The sequence below is a fragment of the Perkinsus marinus genome, assembly GCF_000006405.1.
Source record: "Perkinsus marinus ATCC 50983 genomic scaffold scf_1104296973076, whole genome shotgun sequence".
Classification (NCBI taxonomy): Eukaryota; Perkinsozoa; order Perkinsida; family Perkinsidae; genus Perkinsus; species Perkinsus marinus.
This window is the reverse complement of record NW_003201530.1, coordinates 26030-42503: the sequence shown is the minus strand read 5'-3', so window position 1 is coordinate 42503 and position 16474 is coordinate 26030. Positions and strand designations below refer to the sequence as shown.

Genomic DNA, 16474 nt, shown 5'->3' with positions numbered 1-16474 from the left:
TGAAAATTCGTCACTCGAGCCTCCACAACAATCTGTCAGTATAAAAAAATATCCACATGGTCAACTACATGTATTGGCGACAATATGAAAATCCTGAGGAAATTTTCCCGAATTTTCGGTAGTTTCTTTACACTTCTACCCGAATTCGTATATAAACTCCTATAACTTGTGAGGAAATTCCTGAGCTCAGCAGCTGAGAAAAACCATCATATATTCCTCCAACACTGCGATCTGTATTCATCCCCGACTGACGCCCCAAGGCCGACCCACTTCTGGAAAGGCGTCATTGACTTTCTCGCTTTCGCGTCCTTGGCTCCAACTCTCAATGTTATAACCTATCGACAGTGTGGGGGAAAATATGCACATGTATTGGTAACAATATGAAAATTCTGGAAACTATTTTTTTGGTTTTTCTACTCGAACTCGTATGTGAACTACTATAGGGAAGTAAAGCGAGCATATATTCCAACACATTTTACGCGAACTGGCGTAAAACTCGGTGAAAAACGCGCTATTCGCGGCGCTGTGCAGTAGTCGTATAATATATTTTTCAATATTTTTAGAGTGAGACTCCACTGCCCACAGAAGAAATGCCAGGAGTAAAAACACAATGAACAGGAACATACCAGTAGAGGTAAAGCCACGATGGAGACCATTGTATTGAGTGAAACCGCTGGCAGCGTTATAAGAGCGTCCCCATTGACGTGGATTGAAATCGGCATGAGCCCGTCGTTTTGGAAGCCCTGTGACTTTGATTATCTGCTGATGAGATAATAACAAACCAATAGCAACGATCACCTGTATATGCAGATCCAGCTGCTTTGTGGCATTCACACTCATACGAGGGTCTTTGCGAGGCGCCGGTCGTAGCGGCCGATACGGCGTGAAGAACGACTTCAAAGTGTGTCTACCGTCGAAACCAGTGTTCGAGGAACATATGTTCGCTTTCCTCAGCTTAGCTCAGGAGTTACCTCAATTACTATAAAGTTTACATACGAACTCGGGTAGAAGTGTACAGAAACCACTAAGAATTTCCCAAATTTTCGTCAGAATTCTCATATTATCACCAACACATGTGGTCAACCATGTGCATATATTCCAACACTGGTAAAAGCATCGGATGTTGAAAACAAATCTTCGTCGAGAATTTTTGATGAAAACTGGATCCACGCTCTACACAAGACAAATCTTCGCATTTTTTTCCTCATGAAAACTTCCATAAATAACATTTTTCAACTTGTCAACGATTTTCATATCGCAAAAAAACGGCGGTTCCGTGTGACATTCAAATCTATGGAAGTAACTTTCTGTCAAAATACTTCCCTTGCTCTCGGCCGGGTGAAAATTTCCGTAAAAAAAATATTTTTCCCACCCGCCAAACTTTCGATATTATATACTGCGAGAAACCCCGTACTTGCGTGTTCGTCATAACATTTAAACTTTCAGATTCTGGAGATCACATCCGCTTTTTAATTTGTAAACTTTCCAAAAATGCCTTACAGTAGCTCCCTCCACTGCAAAGCCTCGCCCGACTTCATTTCGTATTCCTGGACAATACTCGAATACGTCACCGGCGATCTGAAAAGCCATACCATAGGCCTTTGCAGAAAACACGACGCACCTCATCTGCAAGTGTTGTCGACTTCTTGCCCTAACCCTGTCGATGAACTCCTGTATATGTGCTTCCCGTCCAACTCCACTGCCCTCTACTATTGATCGAGATGTACTCGGGTACTCTGCGAGGCCCCCCGGTCGGTCGTCAGCGTCATGCATGGCTCTTCGGCGTAGATGAGCAGGCAACTCCCGATCGAAGGCAGGGATAGGCCTAGACCCATATTCTCCTAGAAAAACAAAATCTTCCCTGTGCGTGCTTGTCGGCTATTTTCAAGATACGGCTGCTACAGAGCGAATTAAACCTGGGATTTACTCGCCGTGCAGTGTTGAAGACTATATTTGATTTATACTACATTATAAAGATTTACTCACCATAAAGTGTGTGAATGTATAAGAACCAACGGGAAATTTTCCAAAAAAATACTTAGAATTTTCATACTATCACCAACACACGTAGTCGACCATATGTATATCTTCCCGGGCTGAAGTCATACTTTTTTATAACTGAATAAGTTTTGGCTCATTCCTGGGGCAGTTTTGAAGGAGTATATGTAATCGCTCTCCTCAGCTGAGCTCAGGAGTTTCCTCACTAATTATACGAGTTCACACACAAATTCGGCACGGAATAAAAGCACAGAAAATTTCCCAAAATTTTCTCAGAATTTATTGACCACACTCGCTGAGCATATATGAAGTCTTATATAGTCAGTATAGCTAAAGGACGTTTCACGCAGGTGTGGGTGATTTCTGAACGGTCCTTCTCGTAAACGACTGGGTGTTTCAAGCTGAGACTTTGCCACACGTCAAATTCAGGCTATTAGTTCTTCATGATATCTTCGGTGGCAAAGTTCCGACCGAAATACCCTTCACAAAAGCCAGCAAGAAACACACAAGATTGACGAGGGACGAGACGTCGTCGACCCAGAGAAGTTGTAAACTCATCTTGACGCCTTCTGTGGTTACGCCTGATTGAGTAACCTGTTACTTGCGGTTTAAAACTATAGGGACTTTGATGATGAGTTTTTTCCACATACGCCCAAGGCGCAAGATTTTACGTCTAGCAACATCTGTGCATCGACCAAATACACGTCGATGGTCAACACACAAGATTGATGAGGGACGAGGCGTCGTCGACCCAGAGAAGTTGTAAACTGTACGCCTTTGAAGATACGATGCCTTCCTCTGCTCGAGTGATCTGTTATTACTGCAAGAGTACAATTACAGTTTAACACTATAGGCACTTGGATTGTTACAAGCTCTTCAACACATACGCCAAAGGCGTAAGATTTACGTCTAGCGACATCTCTACGTCGACCACATACAAGTCGATGGTCATCATTACCCCTCAGTGCGGGGGGGAATATACACATGGGCAACTACATGTGTTGGTGACAATACGGAAATTGTGGAAAATTCACATTAGTTTCTAAACACATCTACTCTCGTATATAAACTTCCATAATTAGTGAGGAAACTCTCCTGAGCTCAGCAGCTGAGGAGAGCGAACATATATTCCTCCAACACTGCTCCCGATCCTCACCAACAAGGCGTCCTTCAGCTCGTTCGCGTAACATCGTCAACCGGGCACTCCTCCACATTGCAGAACCATCATCACCAGCTGCGAGTGGCAACCAACAATACCTAATATAAACTTCTTCAAAAAAATCCGATGGAGTTGCACCAATAATATGAAAAACTCATGCATAGCGCCGCGAATATCGCGTTCTTCACTACTTCACGTAAAACGGGGAAAGTTCCATTCAACCACGATGAGAAACGCACCTTTTCTCGAGGTTCTCGGCAGATTCCGGTTCGGCAGTATCAACAACATCAGATTTTTCAACACGTGAAGGCTCATGCACACTCGTCTCGTCATGCGACTTCCCGATGATGGGAGGAACCGCATATTTACTGTGCTTGGCATCCGGCCAGGAGAGGACTCCAGTGATGATACCTACAGTGTGATCAACCAAACCGTTATTATGCAAAGTAATATTTTCAATTTTCGAGAGTTCGAAAGTCAACTTTGAGTAATATCAACATGATAACAATGTGAATCGATTGACACCAACGTTTTAGAAGCGTTCCGTAGTCTATATTCGTATTACTCTCGAATTGAAGATATGCATAACTGTTTGCTTCGCACTGTATGGGGAAGACTACACTGGAGTTTCACCCTAGTGATATGACAAACACCAGTGAAAAACATATTTCACGACTACTGCATATCACCGCGGATATCGCGTTTTTCACCGAGTGTTGAACGGGTGAAACTACACTGAGTAAAACGCGCTGTACTCACCAGTAGGTCTTTCTTCCTCCTCCTCTTCTTCATCTGCCATCGATGAAGTTAGGGCTTCTATAAAGTGATGTTGTTGATATACGTGCGTAACCTGAACAATAGAGTTTCATCCGTGATATAGAAAAAAACACATTTTACTTCGCGAAAAACGCATGTGTGCTGCAAAATATCGCTTTCCTCAGCTGATCTCAATAGTTTCCGCACTAATCATAGGAGTTCATATACAAATCGATAAAAAATACGAGAAGTAGACAGAAACCAACAGGAATTCTTCAAAATTTCCTCATAGAGTTTAGATATTGTCACCAACACTTGTTGTTGATAATATGCCAGTTTTACCCAACTGGGACTAACACGTGAAAATTTTTTCTCACGTGAAACGGGGTGATATTTCCAGTGAAATTCGCGAGGTGTTGTCAATTCACTTCATACCACGTTTTTCACATGGAATACCACGTTACATCACGTGAAACGGGTGAAACTCCAACACATTCAACGTAGCGAATTCACCTGTTTTCCACCAACGGTGGTCTCGACATTCACGGCAGCCTCGGCAACAGCAACTGTGCGGCCCATCACCAATCGAAGTGCCCTTGGAATCAGTAATTGCCATCGACTTGTGATTTGGCTGACGTAGATCTCTGATAAACAATACTACAGTGTGAACAACGACCAAACCGTTATTATGCAAAGTAATATTTTCAATTTTTGAGATTTCGAAAGTCAACTTTGAGTAATATCAACATGGTAACAATGTGAATCGATTGACACCAACGTTTTAGAAGCGTTCCGTAGTCTATATTCGTATTACTCTCGAATTGAAGAAAGCCATCTCAAAAATCTAGATACGCATCATACCATACACATATATATTCCTCAAACTGCTGCATACCGCGAACATCGCGTTTTTCACAGAGTATTACGCCACTTCACGTAGAACGGGTGAAACTCCATAGTAGTCGTGAAATATATTTTCCATCAGTGTTTTTCATATCACTAGGGTGGAACTCCGATATATGTCTTTTTCGACTGTCTCAAAAAACGCATACATCGGAAAAATAGAGCCTACTTACTCAGTGTAAGAATGCGCGGCATCGTATGCACTGCAAAGGAGAAGGCAGCAGGTGCTAACGTACGACTGCCACCTCCCTGAGGATTTGGGCGATTAATGGTATCGTCCTGAAGGGCAGCGATAAGTTTTGGAGAAATATATGTTCGCTCTCCTCAACTGAGCTCAGGAGTTTACATACAGATTCGGCAAGAAATGTACAGAAACCAACAAAAATTTCCCGAAATTTCCTCAGAATTTTCATATTATCACCAACACATATACTGTAGTTGACAATGTGCAATCATGAAACGATTACCTAATATATTATTTATAATACAGTGCGTGCCAATTTGGTATGCAAATGTGTGTTATTTTTGGAGGTTGATGAAAATCGATGTGAAATTCTATCGCATATACGATGTAACAATGGCTATGAACATGTGTTGTGATGAAAGTACCTGTTTAGAACTGTGATAGTAACAACTTGTTCACTATAATTCTTCTTCCAAAATAACACGCATTTGCATATCAAATTGACACGTACTGTACAATATCTTAAAATATACACTACATGGCTATCGTCAGTGCGGGAATATATGCACATGGTCAACTACATGCGTTGCTAGGAATATAGAAATTTTGAGGAAATTTTGCGAAATTATCGTTGATTTTTGTATACTTATACCCAAAATCGTGTGGTTCTTCATAAAATGGTGACGAAACCTACGAGCTCAGTTGAGGAAAAAAAGCATATATTTCCATACTGGCTATCGTATTCCTTGCTTAATATCATTATAAATTATAGACGAATATTTACGATTGCCTACCCGATTCGCTTCTCCCAGACACCAAGTGTATATGTCCGTAACTGGCAGCTCAAATTCAGAGTAAACTTCAGTGCCTGAAATTATGGTATCAACCAAGAGCACTATTTTCAAAAACCGACGTTTTTACCCGCGTCTAAACTTGCAGAAGCGTACACTCTCAGTCTTCGGGCATTTTGTCGTCGCTCTATTTCCAATGGAGAATCCAACTTGTGATCAACGGTGATGAGCTCATCGTTTTGAAGGAGGCGCATCTCGTACTACATACAATTGAGTTTCACCCTAGTGATATCAAGAAAACTAGCGAGAAATATATTTCACGACTACTGCATAGCGCCGCGAATACCGCGTTTTTCACAGAGTATTACGCCACTTCACGGAAAACGGGGGAATCTCCATTGAGTCCAATGTGAAGAAAAAGAGCGCACAGATTCTTGGAAATTCAATATCTCCACGAAACAAAACGGAACTTCAGAATCGAAATCAGCCATGTTCATTGCGTACGAGAGTCCAAACGGCCCGTCTTCGACATTATTCCTACTACACCTCGTGCAGAGTTTCACCCGTTTAACGTGAAGTCGCGTAATACTCCATGTGAATTATAAGGCGTATATGTTTCCGCGATAATATGATCGTTTTTTACTAGTGTTTTTGCATATCACCGGTGAAACTTTATTGCTGGAAAATATGTAATCGCTTTCCTCAGCTGAACTCAGGAGTTTGCATACGAACTCGGATGGAAGTGTACAGGAAGCAACAATAATTTCACCAATTATCAATATCGATAATCATCACCAACACATGTAGTTGACCATGTGCATATTTTCCCCCAACACTGAGTAAACTGAGAAAGTCACATAAATTTTGCATCTGAGCTCAGGTGAGGAAAGCGAACATATATTCCTCCAACACGGTGCATAATCGTATAGATCCCACCTGTGGCTCTCCAGGTTGCCTCCTCATCTTCGCCCATCTCTTAGCGACAACATCGACCGCCTCGGAGTACGGCAGAGATTTCAACACCGCCACCTGCACGCAATGTTGGAAGAATTCATGTTCGCTTTCCTCAGCTGAGCTCAGGAGTTTTTACACTAATTACGCCTAGAAGTTCGAGTAGAAGTGTACAGAAACCAAGAAATTTCTCCTGAATTTTCCTCAGATTTTCCATGTTGTCACCAACACGTGTAGTTGATCATGTGCATATTTTCCCACACTACTCTTGTTGTTGTGGCATGCGGTTTCGCTCTATCGCTGTCAATACCAATTCACTGGTTTCCAATAGAGTAGTGTTGGACTATATGTTTGGTTTTCTCAGCTAAGCCCAGAAATTCCCTCACTACTTAATGAAAATTCATATACGGTTTACGGTAGAAGTCTACTCAAAATTTCCTCAGAATTTTCCTGTGTCACCATCACATGTACATACTTCACCACACTGAACCCGCGAAACTCAATTCCCGAGTGCACTCACCTCTTTCGCTTCCTCATCCCTCTCAATAGACTGTCGCTTTTCCTCGAGTGAGGAATCGGCCATCGAGACGAGGACAGCCTTCAGCACCCACGGGGTCGAAGTGAAGCCCTGCCACTCCCGTATGAGCTTCAACTGCACCCAGCTCGCATACCTGATATCCTCAAGGAGATGAGAGATGACTCAACGGTCCTCTGATTCAGTGTCGGAATATATGTTTGATTTCTCCAGGTGGAAAAATTATGAGAATTTGCACACGACCGGGGGTAAAAAGTACAAAAACCGGCGATATTTTCTCAAAATTTCCTCAGAATTTTCGTATTATTATCACCAACAAACGTAGTCGGTCATGTATATATTTTCCCACACTGAGCTGATTATTCATCGTGCTTCTATTAATGGAGTTTCACCCGTTTTACGTGAAGTGGCGTAAAACTCCGTGAAAATCGCGATATTTGCGCCTTGCAATAGTCGTGAAATATGTTTTTCACTAGTGTTTTTCATATCACTAGTGAAACTCCAATAATGCTACACATTATAACAAGAATTCATAATACTATTCAACCAGAACTGACAGCTCGTGAGTGCTATCCAGCATCCGTCTTTCCTCCTCATCCCGCTGTACTCTCAATTCCCATCTTTGCCGCATCACATCTTCACTTGGAACAGCACCACTGGAGTGGGAATAATAACACGAGTCATTTCAAGCTCGACACCTCTCGTTAATCAGTCCTGACAGCTGTGCATTGAAAGCCTCTATCTTTTTCTTGGACCGGTCACGCCAACTGGTGTAACTAATTGGCTAAATGCTGGAGGAAACCAAAGGCTGCTGGTCACTTTCGCCAATTCTCCAACAGTTTCGAAGCCTTCGAGCCCTCATCTCCTAGTAGTTTCACTGAGCTGGCGTATCCACTCAGATCTACGGACTTCACTTCAACGTAGAGATGGTATCTACAGGTAGTTTACGGCAGTCCTCAGGAAGCGGGTGGTCACAGTTTTTCCTCATCCCCGACGGAGTCTATCTCGACTGCTACTCCACGATGGCTTTTGGATTTGTCTTGGCTGAAGGCAGCCTGACCAGAGGTGTAATCGAGTCGGCGTAGTGCTACGATGGGTAGGTGCTTACTGGGACGAAGGTGTAGCGACAAGGGGTGCCTTGTTGGAGCGAAGGTGCTTGTGAGAATGACATTATATATGAGAGTTCAGACTGATTTGATTTAACAGACAAGGCAATGAAAAAACAGTCAGCGTAATGACGACTGACTGTTATGACTGTTATGACTGTTATGATGAGGACTAACAGTAGCGCAAGTGAGCAAGCATGGTCGTCATCTCTGAAAAGGCGAACCATGGTAGTAAGCTTTGTTTTCACTTTAGTTCGGCTTCCACACTGTCAACGCTGAGCTCGAAACTGAGAGGCCCGAGGCTTAGAGCTTTCCTTGTTGGATCCACACGAATGCGGATGGAGGTGAGATGGAAGGAAAGGAGACATGCTACTAGCATGTCGTTCAACACTACTATGTGCCTCTGCGTATCATCCCAGCTCACCCGAGCTGTATACTCAGTTTGATGATACTGTTGGTAGAACCTTCCCATCACTGAGGAACGCTATACGAGGGGAGTGCGAATTAGGACAAAACGAACTTGAGCCAGATGGCTACGGCTCAACACGGACTCATGCGTGCACACTATCTCTAGTTCTATCTTAATTGCTTTTATACCACGCTGCAGGAGTCCCAAAGACCAGTAGAACCAAACCATACCGGGCGTTCAAGAAACAACACAAAACAGGCTCCTGAGAGTGCTGCTGAATAGCGCTTTTGAAGTGTTCTCCTGGAATCACGTTCAACTAACGCGCTCCCGAAATATGTCGGGAGCTCTCCTGGGAGTCAGCAGAAAATCTGTTCAAATAACAGAGCCTTGAAAAGCGCGCTTGAAAACCTCTCTTGAGAGAGCTCTTTGCATCGCTTCGCTCGTAGCGCAACTTTTGATCGCTTACTTTTGTACTTAGCATCTTTGACAGTTGGAAACAACGAGCCTCTTTTACTAGCAGTTAATGAAAGAGGATCTAGTAGGCGGTTAGTGACTAACCACATACCTTAAGACGGGAAAAACTGAAGAAACTAAGGTTAGATCGTTTCACTAACAAACAAGAAGGGGTAAGTTTACAAGTTCCTCAGACTCACTGAGGTAAGAAACAGTGAGACTCACTCTTACTTAAGAGTCTTAAGTTAAGACTCTTAAGTTGAGAGTGACTCTCACTCTTAAGGTAAGAAACCTTAAGAATTAACGTTATTTTTTCAAGGACGGCAAGGTCCTTACTGTAAGGAGGTAGTTTGTATCACTAACCCACCGGCGGTGGGCCGGGCTCACCGCCGAAATGGGCTAACAGCCTTCTTGACACTCCAAAATGGTCTCTTAGCTTCTCCGTCCTAGTCCTCGTAGAGTTAAGATCTCGGGTGTTCCTTGTACCAGATAAGGTTGTACTGGTACAGTATCGTCAGCAGGTGGAGTCCTCCAGCTAGTGTCGAAGCCAACTGAAGCTGCTTCGTAGTCATTCTCCTCCACCTGTGGAGAGTCTTTTGCTGCGGGTTGGACTGACTCTAACCTAGTAGCAGTGGCTATCGTAGTAGAAGGCTCGCCGACACCATCTTCTGTTCGTAGTGGAGTAGTAGGTGCATGCCGAATATGGCGTAGTGCGGTATGATCTCGGGCTCGAGCTACTCGTGAAGCATCATCGGGTTGATTGGGCGTGGTAAGCTTCATAGTGCGTAGTGTACCATCCGAGTCTATATATGCTCGTTGAGATTAATGGTAATAGTTAGTAATAGCCGCTTGTAGTGCACAAGCATGTACCACGTTCTTCAGGGAATAGGACTCTGATGCTCCATAGATTTGTGGGACTTTTGCACTAGTTCGATCTTCGCCAGCTTCGACACCACCAATACCTTCGAGTAATATGCCTTGGATGGCCTTGACCATGGACGAGCCTTGTAGTTGGACGACCGTATAGGGACCGCTCCAATGGGTCCGTAGGTGGTTGCCGATAGCAGCATCAGTTCTCTTAGTGGTGAAGATCAAGTCAAATAACTTCGGTTCGTAGTTGTTGGAGTTCTCTGACGCATAACGTTGTAGATGATCTTGCTGTTTGATACGCCAGAGCTCCAGATATTCACTCAGAGTAGTCTCCATTTTCTCACGGGCGTCTGTGAGTAGTGGGACATTTTGGTGAACGAAGTCAACAATATCTGTGGTGGAATATTGCATGTTGAGGGTGTCCCAGTCAATTGAGTTATCCAGTTCTGGGTGTAGTCCAGGGAGTCGTCCAGCATACCCATAGTGAAGCTCGAATGGGGTAACATTAGCCCAGAGCCTGGGGGTGTGGTTATAGGCACGTACTGCTACCAAGTAGTCGGCGATGTAGGCATTCTCCATTATGCTAGTACGGGCGTCAGGACCGGTTATAGGCCGACTTGCTTGTAGTGCGCGAGTAACCTCCACAAAATCCTTATGTGCTCTTTCCCAAAATCCCAAATGATAGGAATAACCTGGCAGTACATAATGTTTAGTGCCATGTCGTGCCAATACCAGTTTAACGGCTTTACTAGATAGTATAGTACGGTCATGGTCAGTGAGTAGTGCTGCGGGACTCCCATGTTCCAAGAACACACTGTCTAGTATGTTAGCGACAGTATTGGCCTTACAGTTACGCATAGGACGTCTAACCGTGAAACCACTGACGTAGTCGTGCACTAGGATAATGTAGTGGTCTTTGTCGGTTTCATCAACTGGGTTGGGGTTAGTAGTCCTCGTAGTTGGTTGCCTGTCATAGGGGCCAGCAATGTCTACACCGACTAGTTGCCAGAGAGCTTCGGTTAGTAGTGTTTGGACTTGAGTGACTAGGTAGTTGTGTTGTCTTGTGGCTCTCGCCTTAAGACACGGGATGCAGGAGCCGATGGTTAGTCGCACCAACTTGAACATAGAGTCACGCCAGTAGTCACGCCTTAGTAGGATGTGGACTCGTTTAGTACCCAGATGACCATGCAGATAATGAAGAATAGTTGCCAAGACTCGCACTAGAAAGGCAGAGTACAGGCTTCTCCCAAGACATAGTACACCCTTTTTATTGTGCGGCTGAGTTAGTCGGTGTGGTTCCGGATAGCGCCGGAGTAGGCCATCATCATCCAGGAGACACATCTTAGCAAGCCGCTGTAGTCTAGTAGCTCGGACACCATAGAGAGACATCGTAGTTACACCTAGTAGTATGGACTTCAGGTCACGAATATCTTCATCTTCTTGCTGCGACCGGATTATACACGTTCTAACAGACGTAGTGAACCGAGAGTCTTCTAATAGTCCACTTGTCATCCGGTCCGAAGGTTTAGCGTAGTCCATGAGATCCTCTAACTCTTGTCTTTGTTCATCGGGCAGTGGACCAACCTCAGGCAGGTCTATACCGTCTTCGTTGATTGCTAGTACCGCTGGTGCAGTAGTAGAGGTAATAGAGTCTTCACTAAACTCGTCTGGTTGGCATCGGTAGTCGTATATGACCTTGGCCGTCTTCAGAGAGTTCAACACCTCAGTACCGATGATGTCATTGGTAGTCTTGGCACGCGAAATACTATCGGCGTAGTTCAGAGCGGACGGAACATGAAGTGTTATAACATCGAGCTCTTTGCAGAGTTTACGAACTTCGACTAGTCGTCGTCGTTCAACCACTGGTAGTCGTTTATCATTTGCCGGTCGCCTCAATCGGTAAATAGTGATTTCGCTATCACACAACAGCCGAACTTGGCGAGGTTCAAGGACGGGGGCCAGTGGATCCAGTGGAACTTGATGAGGTTTGTAGTAGCTCGGTACAGGTAAGTACGGTGACATAGCCTTGAGTAGTTGTAGTCCTTTATAGAGGGCGACCAGCTCCTTGCGCGGCTCGGCGGAGGCTTAGTAGGTCGGGAGGAACTTTGCCGCGTAAGAACTGAATCCGAGTAGACCAAACCACTAGTCGAACACAAAGGCACGCTTCTATAGCTTGAGCAATAGTAGTCCATAGTCCTAGTAGTAGTGGCTCAAATGCTAGTAGTGGTCTTACTAGTCACAATCACAGAGTCTAGTGCAGACACTAGAGGATCAATCGGTCTATAGCCAACAAGTAGTTAAGCGATAATCCGTATAATCAACCTCTAGCAAAACTTTAGTTGCTCTTATAGCTATACGATGGTCAGTAGGTAGTGGATCAGCATCTGGTAGGTCCAAACCGTCGGTGTTTAGAGATATAACACATGGCGGAGTAGAGAGGCTAGTAGAGACGTCCTCTTCGTCAGTGTCTTCAGGTTGGCAACGGTAGTCGTAGATTACCTTGGCCACGGTCATAGAGTTGAGTACCTCATCTGGCTCGATTGTAACCGTAGTAGCCTTACCCCTTGAAATACTATCAGCATAGTTGAGCTCGGAGGGAATGTGTAGTACAATGACATCCAGTTCCTTACAGAGCTTCCTAGCCTCAGATAGACGACGACGCTCTGCTGCAGGTAGGCGTTTATCATTACCTGGACGGCGTAGTCTATAGATAGTGATTTCACTGTCACAGAGTAGTCGCACTTGTCGGGGTAGTAGCACCGGGGATAGTGGGTCCAAGGGAGCCTGTCCCTTCCTATAATGAGTAGGTATAGGTAAGTAAGGAGACATAGTCTTGAGCATTCGTAAACCTTTACAAAGTGCCACCAGCTCCTTCCTCGGAATAGTCCATTTCGACTGCACTTTGGGGAATACACCTCCACGGCTAAGTAGTCTGGGCGAGATAGTAGTCCCACTAAAACAGCGTATATCAACACCCCATAAGTCGGTGGAGGCATCAGTACATACTAGTAGTGGTTGATGCTGAACATCGATATGCCGAGGTATGCCAATAGTAGTAGCTAGTAAGCAATCATTGATCCAATCTCGAATCTCGTTCACCAAGTTGATGTTGATGACGGTGGACCATGAATGATAGTCGTTACAAATATGCCTCCAGATGAGTCGTCCTTTCAGGTCATACTCTATAAGTAGTCCTAATGGGTCGTAGAAGGAAGCAAGGGCAGAACATGCTTCTCGTTTAGTAGTAGTACCCTCCACTAGAGTTGGAGTCCCTTGTGGACTGCGCCCGACCTACTGATCGTGTTCCCAATGGTCTGCTACAGGACGCCCACTTTTCGTCATGTGTTACTACTTGTGTACGACGTGCTCAACAACTAGATGATGATATTCAACACTTGAAGGCTATACTACAAGGGGATCCCTCTACCACTCTACATGGAGTACAGTCTACTCGACTACATCGTCTCGCTAGAATCTTCTTCCTCGACGATGATGGCTTACTACGTAGATATCCGGAACCCCATAAAGTTGTACAACCCTATGATGAGCTGGGACTACTTCATCTAGGCCGAAGTCTTTATTCTGCCTTCCTGGTACGAGTGTTAGCAGCAATCTATCACTACCTCTATGGGCACTAAACGAGTGCACATTCTTCTGAGAAGAAACTATTGGAGGGATGCTATGTTCAAGTTGGTTCGACTTACTATCGGTCAGTGATGAGTCGAGCCTTGTTACCATCACGGCCCTACGCATGGCCGAGCAGAGTATATACTACAGTACTGGTGATACCACTAAGATAGAGGATACTACTATTAGTGTAGAAGAGGAGAATGACTAGTTATCCTTCTTGCACTAAAGTTTTTTTGATTATTGCTGCCTTGATGACTACTATGAGCCTAACTAAGTGATCTGTCGTACTACTACTGCGTATTAGTCGTGGCCAATGCGCGAGCCGGCAGCTCGCGTGCGCCACAGCGCAAGACCCAAAACGACTAGATTTCTGAAACGGCTACTATTGAACTACTGCTTTTACTGTATTGAGAAGTACTATTGAACTACTTGTTCTACGTGGTTATAACTAGAGTTCTTGGAACTACTCGTTCTACTTGGCTCTGTTAGAACTACTAGTTCTCGTCTGCACTAGACTTAGTGATTTAGACTGGTTTGATTACTACTAGTCCTTGAGCCACTATATGAGGACCATCGATGACTATTGCTCAAGCTATTAACGCTTGTCTTTGCGTTAGACTAGTTGGTATTGGCTATTTAGGATTCAGTTCTCTCGCGGCAACTACTAGTACTGCTTCCGGTGGCATTGTAAGGCTTAGTCGTCTAGCGTTCTGCTGACTACTTCTTAGCTTTACTCACTCTTCCTGCAACTACACTACTAACCGCCGCCGCCGCCGGGCCGCGCATAACTCGCGGAATTGGAAGACTAACGTCACTACGCTCCGCCAAAATCAATGAGCGCGCGCCTCAAATCCCGTGAGCACGATTTCAGGAGCGATGAGAACTCTCCTGGAAAACGCAATCCTAAGAGCACTCTCGGGCGAGCAAAAAATACTTATTGAACATGCCGAGGAGCACTCATCAGAGTGATCATGGGAGCGCTCCTGATCGTAGTCCATTGAACGCGTTTTCACGCACTGCTCTCCTGGGAGAGCTCCTGGGTTTGACAATAGCTTTTTTGAACACCCGGATATATCTGTCATCACCTTCAGTCGACCAGCCGTTTCGGATCTATCTGGCGATCGCTAACTTCCAGATTCGACAGAGCTCGGAATCTAGACATTTCACCATTCACTGCTGTTGTTCATGCGTGCAGCGGACCGCACCATGAGGACCTCATGATGAGGCACGCAGACGCATAGCTCTCCCCGGGCAAAAGCTGTGCGTTTACGTACCGATTACTTCGTAGAGGGAGGTATAACCCCTTGTGAAGATTACGTAAGTACCCCAACCACTATCGATGTCGTCACCGAGGTGATTGAGTTCACCTGAGTCCCTCCAGTCAGAGCGTGAGCTAGAGGAGGTACACCTTACGTAACATTCTTAGCCTCGTTACTTCAAGGAACCCTCCACAGTTATAAGGAGGCGCTCCTTCCTCAAAGAAGTAGGGCCAGTGAGAGAATCTGTTTGCGCCCGAGTATGAAGGGGCATGACTCGATTGCAGGGCCTATCTGAGATAGGCTATCTCGCATGAAGCCTCTCGAGATGCGCCTCAACTTCAGGAGCAAGGCGCGAGGAGCCTCACACCATAATAAGGTGACCTTATCCTTACATGGATATTCAGCCGAGCGAAGCCTCCAGAAATTGCGGATTATATAGGATGCAATGCGATACTAATACAAGAGCAACCTTAGGACATCTAACGTAACGTCTTAAAGAAGGGACCAAAGTTATTGTTGATGTCCGGTGCCTCCTGCCGTTCCCTTGTGTCAACACGACCCGACATTAGCTGGAGGGATGTGACCCAAAAATACACTAAGACATTGAGCCAGATGGCTACGAACTTAGGAGCTAGTAACGCTGCATAGTAACGTTCAATGCTCAGGATCAATAGTACTGAATGCATCCTACACTTGTACGCAAGCACAAGGAGAAAGCCTGTACGCATGTACAAAAAGGTGACGCTCTCTGCCGCACAGACTGGTCGAGCATGAATAATATCTCGCCTGATACGAGTTTGAGAACCCGTGAGGCCGAAACCATCTAAGCTCCTGTACAATAGACAGCTGAGCTTAGTCTGATATCTCCTTGTGTCGAATGTGTTTGAGTGACTCAAGTTGAGTCACCACTCAAACACATTCGACAGAGTTGAGTCACTCAACCGGTTTCTTACACGTTCAAATTTGCGGCACTTCCTTTGCTCCAAGAGGGTGAATGTCTATGGTAGCCCTCTTCTGTTTCCGATGTATCGGTCCAGCTTCGTCCGATTTACGACGCCTGTTAGATAGTTTGTCTCCTAGCGTTCAATTTAATGATGAAAAGCTTCATGATCGTCCATATCGCTATGATCCTATCATATGTCGCAGCCTGTGGCGCCCATTGGACCTACGATGACCAGAATTCGTGGCCTGGTATGTGTACAATTGGCGAATCTCAATCACCGATATCCATTGAGACCGTTGCTGTTGATCAATCGGTCACAATGCATGACCTGCAAATTATTTACGATATCGTCGATAATGCTACTTTGAGTATTTCTGATCACGGTATCGATGTGGTGGTCAATGATGACGAGGAGAGGTACACAATTGGTAACGTCCGCAACTATGACAGTGACATCTTCATTTTGAGCCAATTCCACGCTCATTGGGGGTTGACGGATGAGTTCGGCAGCGAGCATCTATTCGAAG

At 44.9% G+C, this 16474-nt stretch overlaps 4 protein-coding genes across 4 annotated transcripts in view; 1 reads left to right on the top strand and 3 right to left on the bottom strand.

Moving 5' to 3' along the window:
* The window catches only part of Pmar_PMAR019710 (hypothetical protein), a gene marked incomplete at both ends in the record, with an annotated part of 3040 nt that extends 2200 nt beyond the window's left edge, over positions 1-840 (bottom strand). Inside the window, 3 exons of the mRNA XM_002766302.1 lie at positions 271-335; positions 627-759; positions 799-840. Coding sequence (XP_002766348.1) covers positions 271-335; positions 627-759; positions 799-840 — 240 coding nt within the window. The remainder of the gene's footprint in view (positions 1-270; positions 336-626; positions 760-798) is intronic.
* A 2112-nt stretch (positions 841-2952) lies between these two features.
* Pmar_PMAR019709 (hypothetical protein) lies at positions 2953-7325 on the bottom strand (the record flags this gene model as incomplete). The annotated part of the gene is made up of 10 exons (XM_002766301.1): positions 2953-2990; positions 3155-3255; positions 3397-3568; positions 3917-4007; positions 4427-4557; positions 4990-5095; positions 5795-5868; positions 5922-6051; positions 6728-6820; positions 7263-7325. The coding sequence occupies 10 exons, from the start codon at positions 7323-7325 to the stop codon at positions 2953-2955; spliced, it is 999 nt and encodes a 332-aa protein (XP_002766347.1).
* A 2742-nt stretch (positions 7326-10067) lies between these two features.
* Positions 10068-10973, bottom strand: Pmar_PMAR019708 (hypothetical protein; the record flags this gene model as incomplete). The annotated part of the gene is made up of 1 exon (XM_002766300.1): positions 10068-10973. One exon carries the CDS (start codon positions 10971-10973, stop codon positions 10068-10070), a length of 906 nt encoding a protein of 301 aa, XP_002766346.1.
* Positions 10974-16266: 5293 nt separating this feature from the next.
* Positions 16267-16474, top strand: part of Pmar_PMAR019707 (hypothetical protein) — a gene marked incomplete at both ends in the record, with an annotated part of 518 nt that continues 310 nt past the window's right edge. The window contains one exon of the mRNA XM_002766299.1: positions 16267-16474. Coding sequence (XP_002766345.1) covers positions 16267-16474 — 208 coding nt within the window.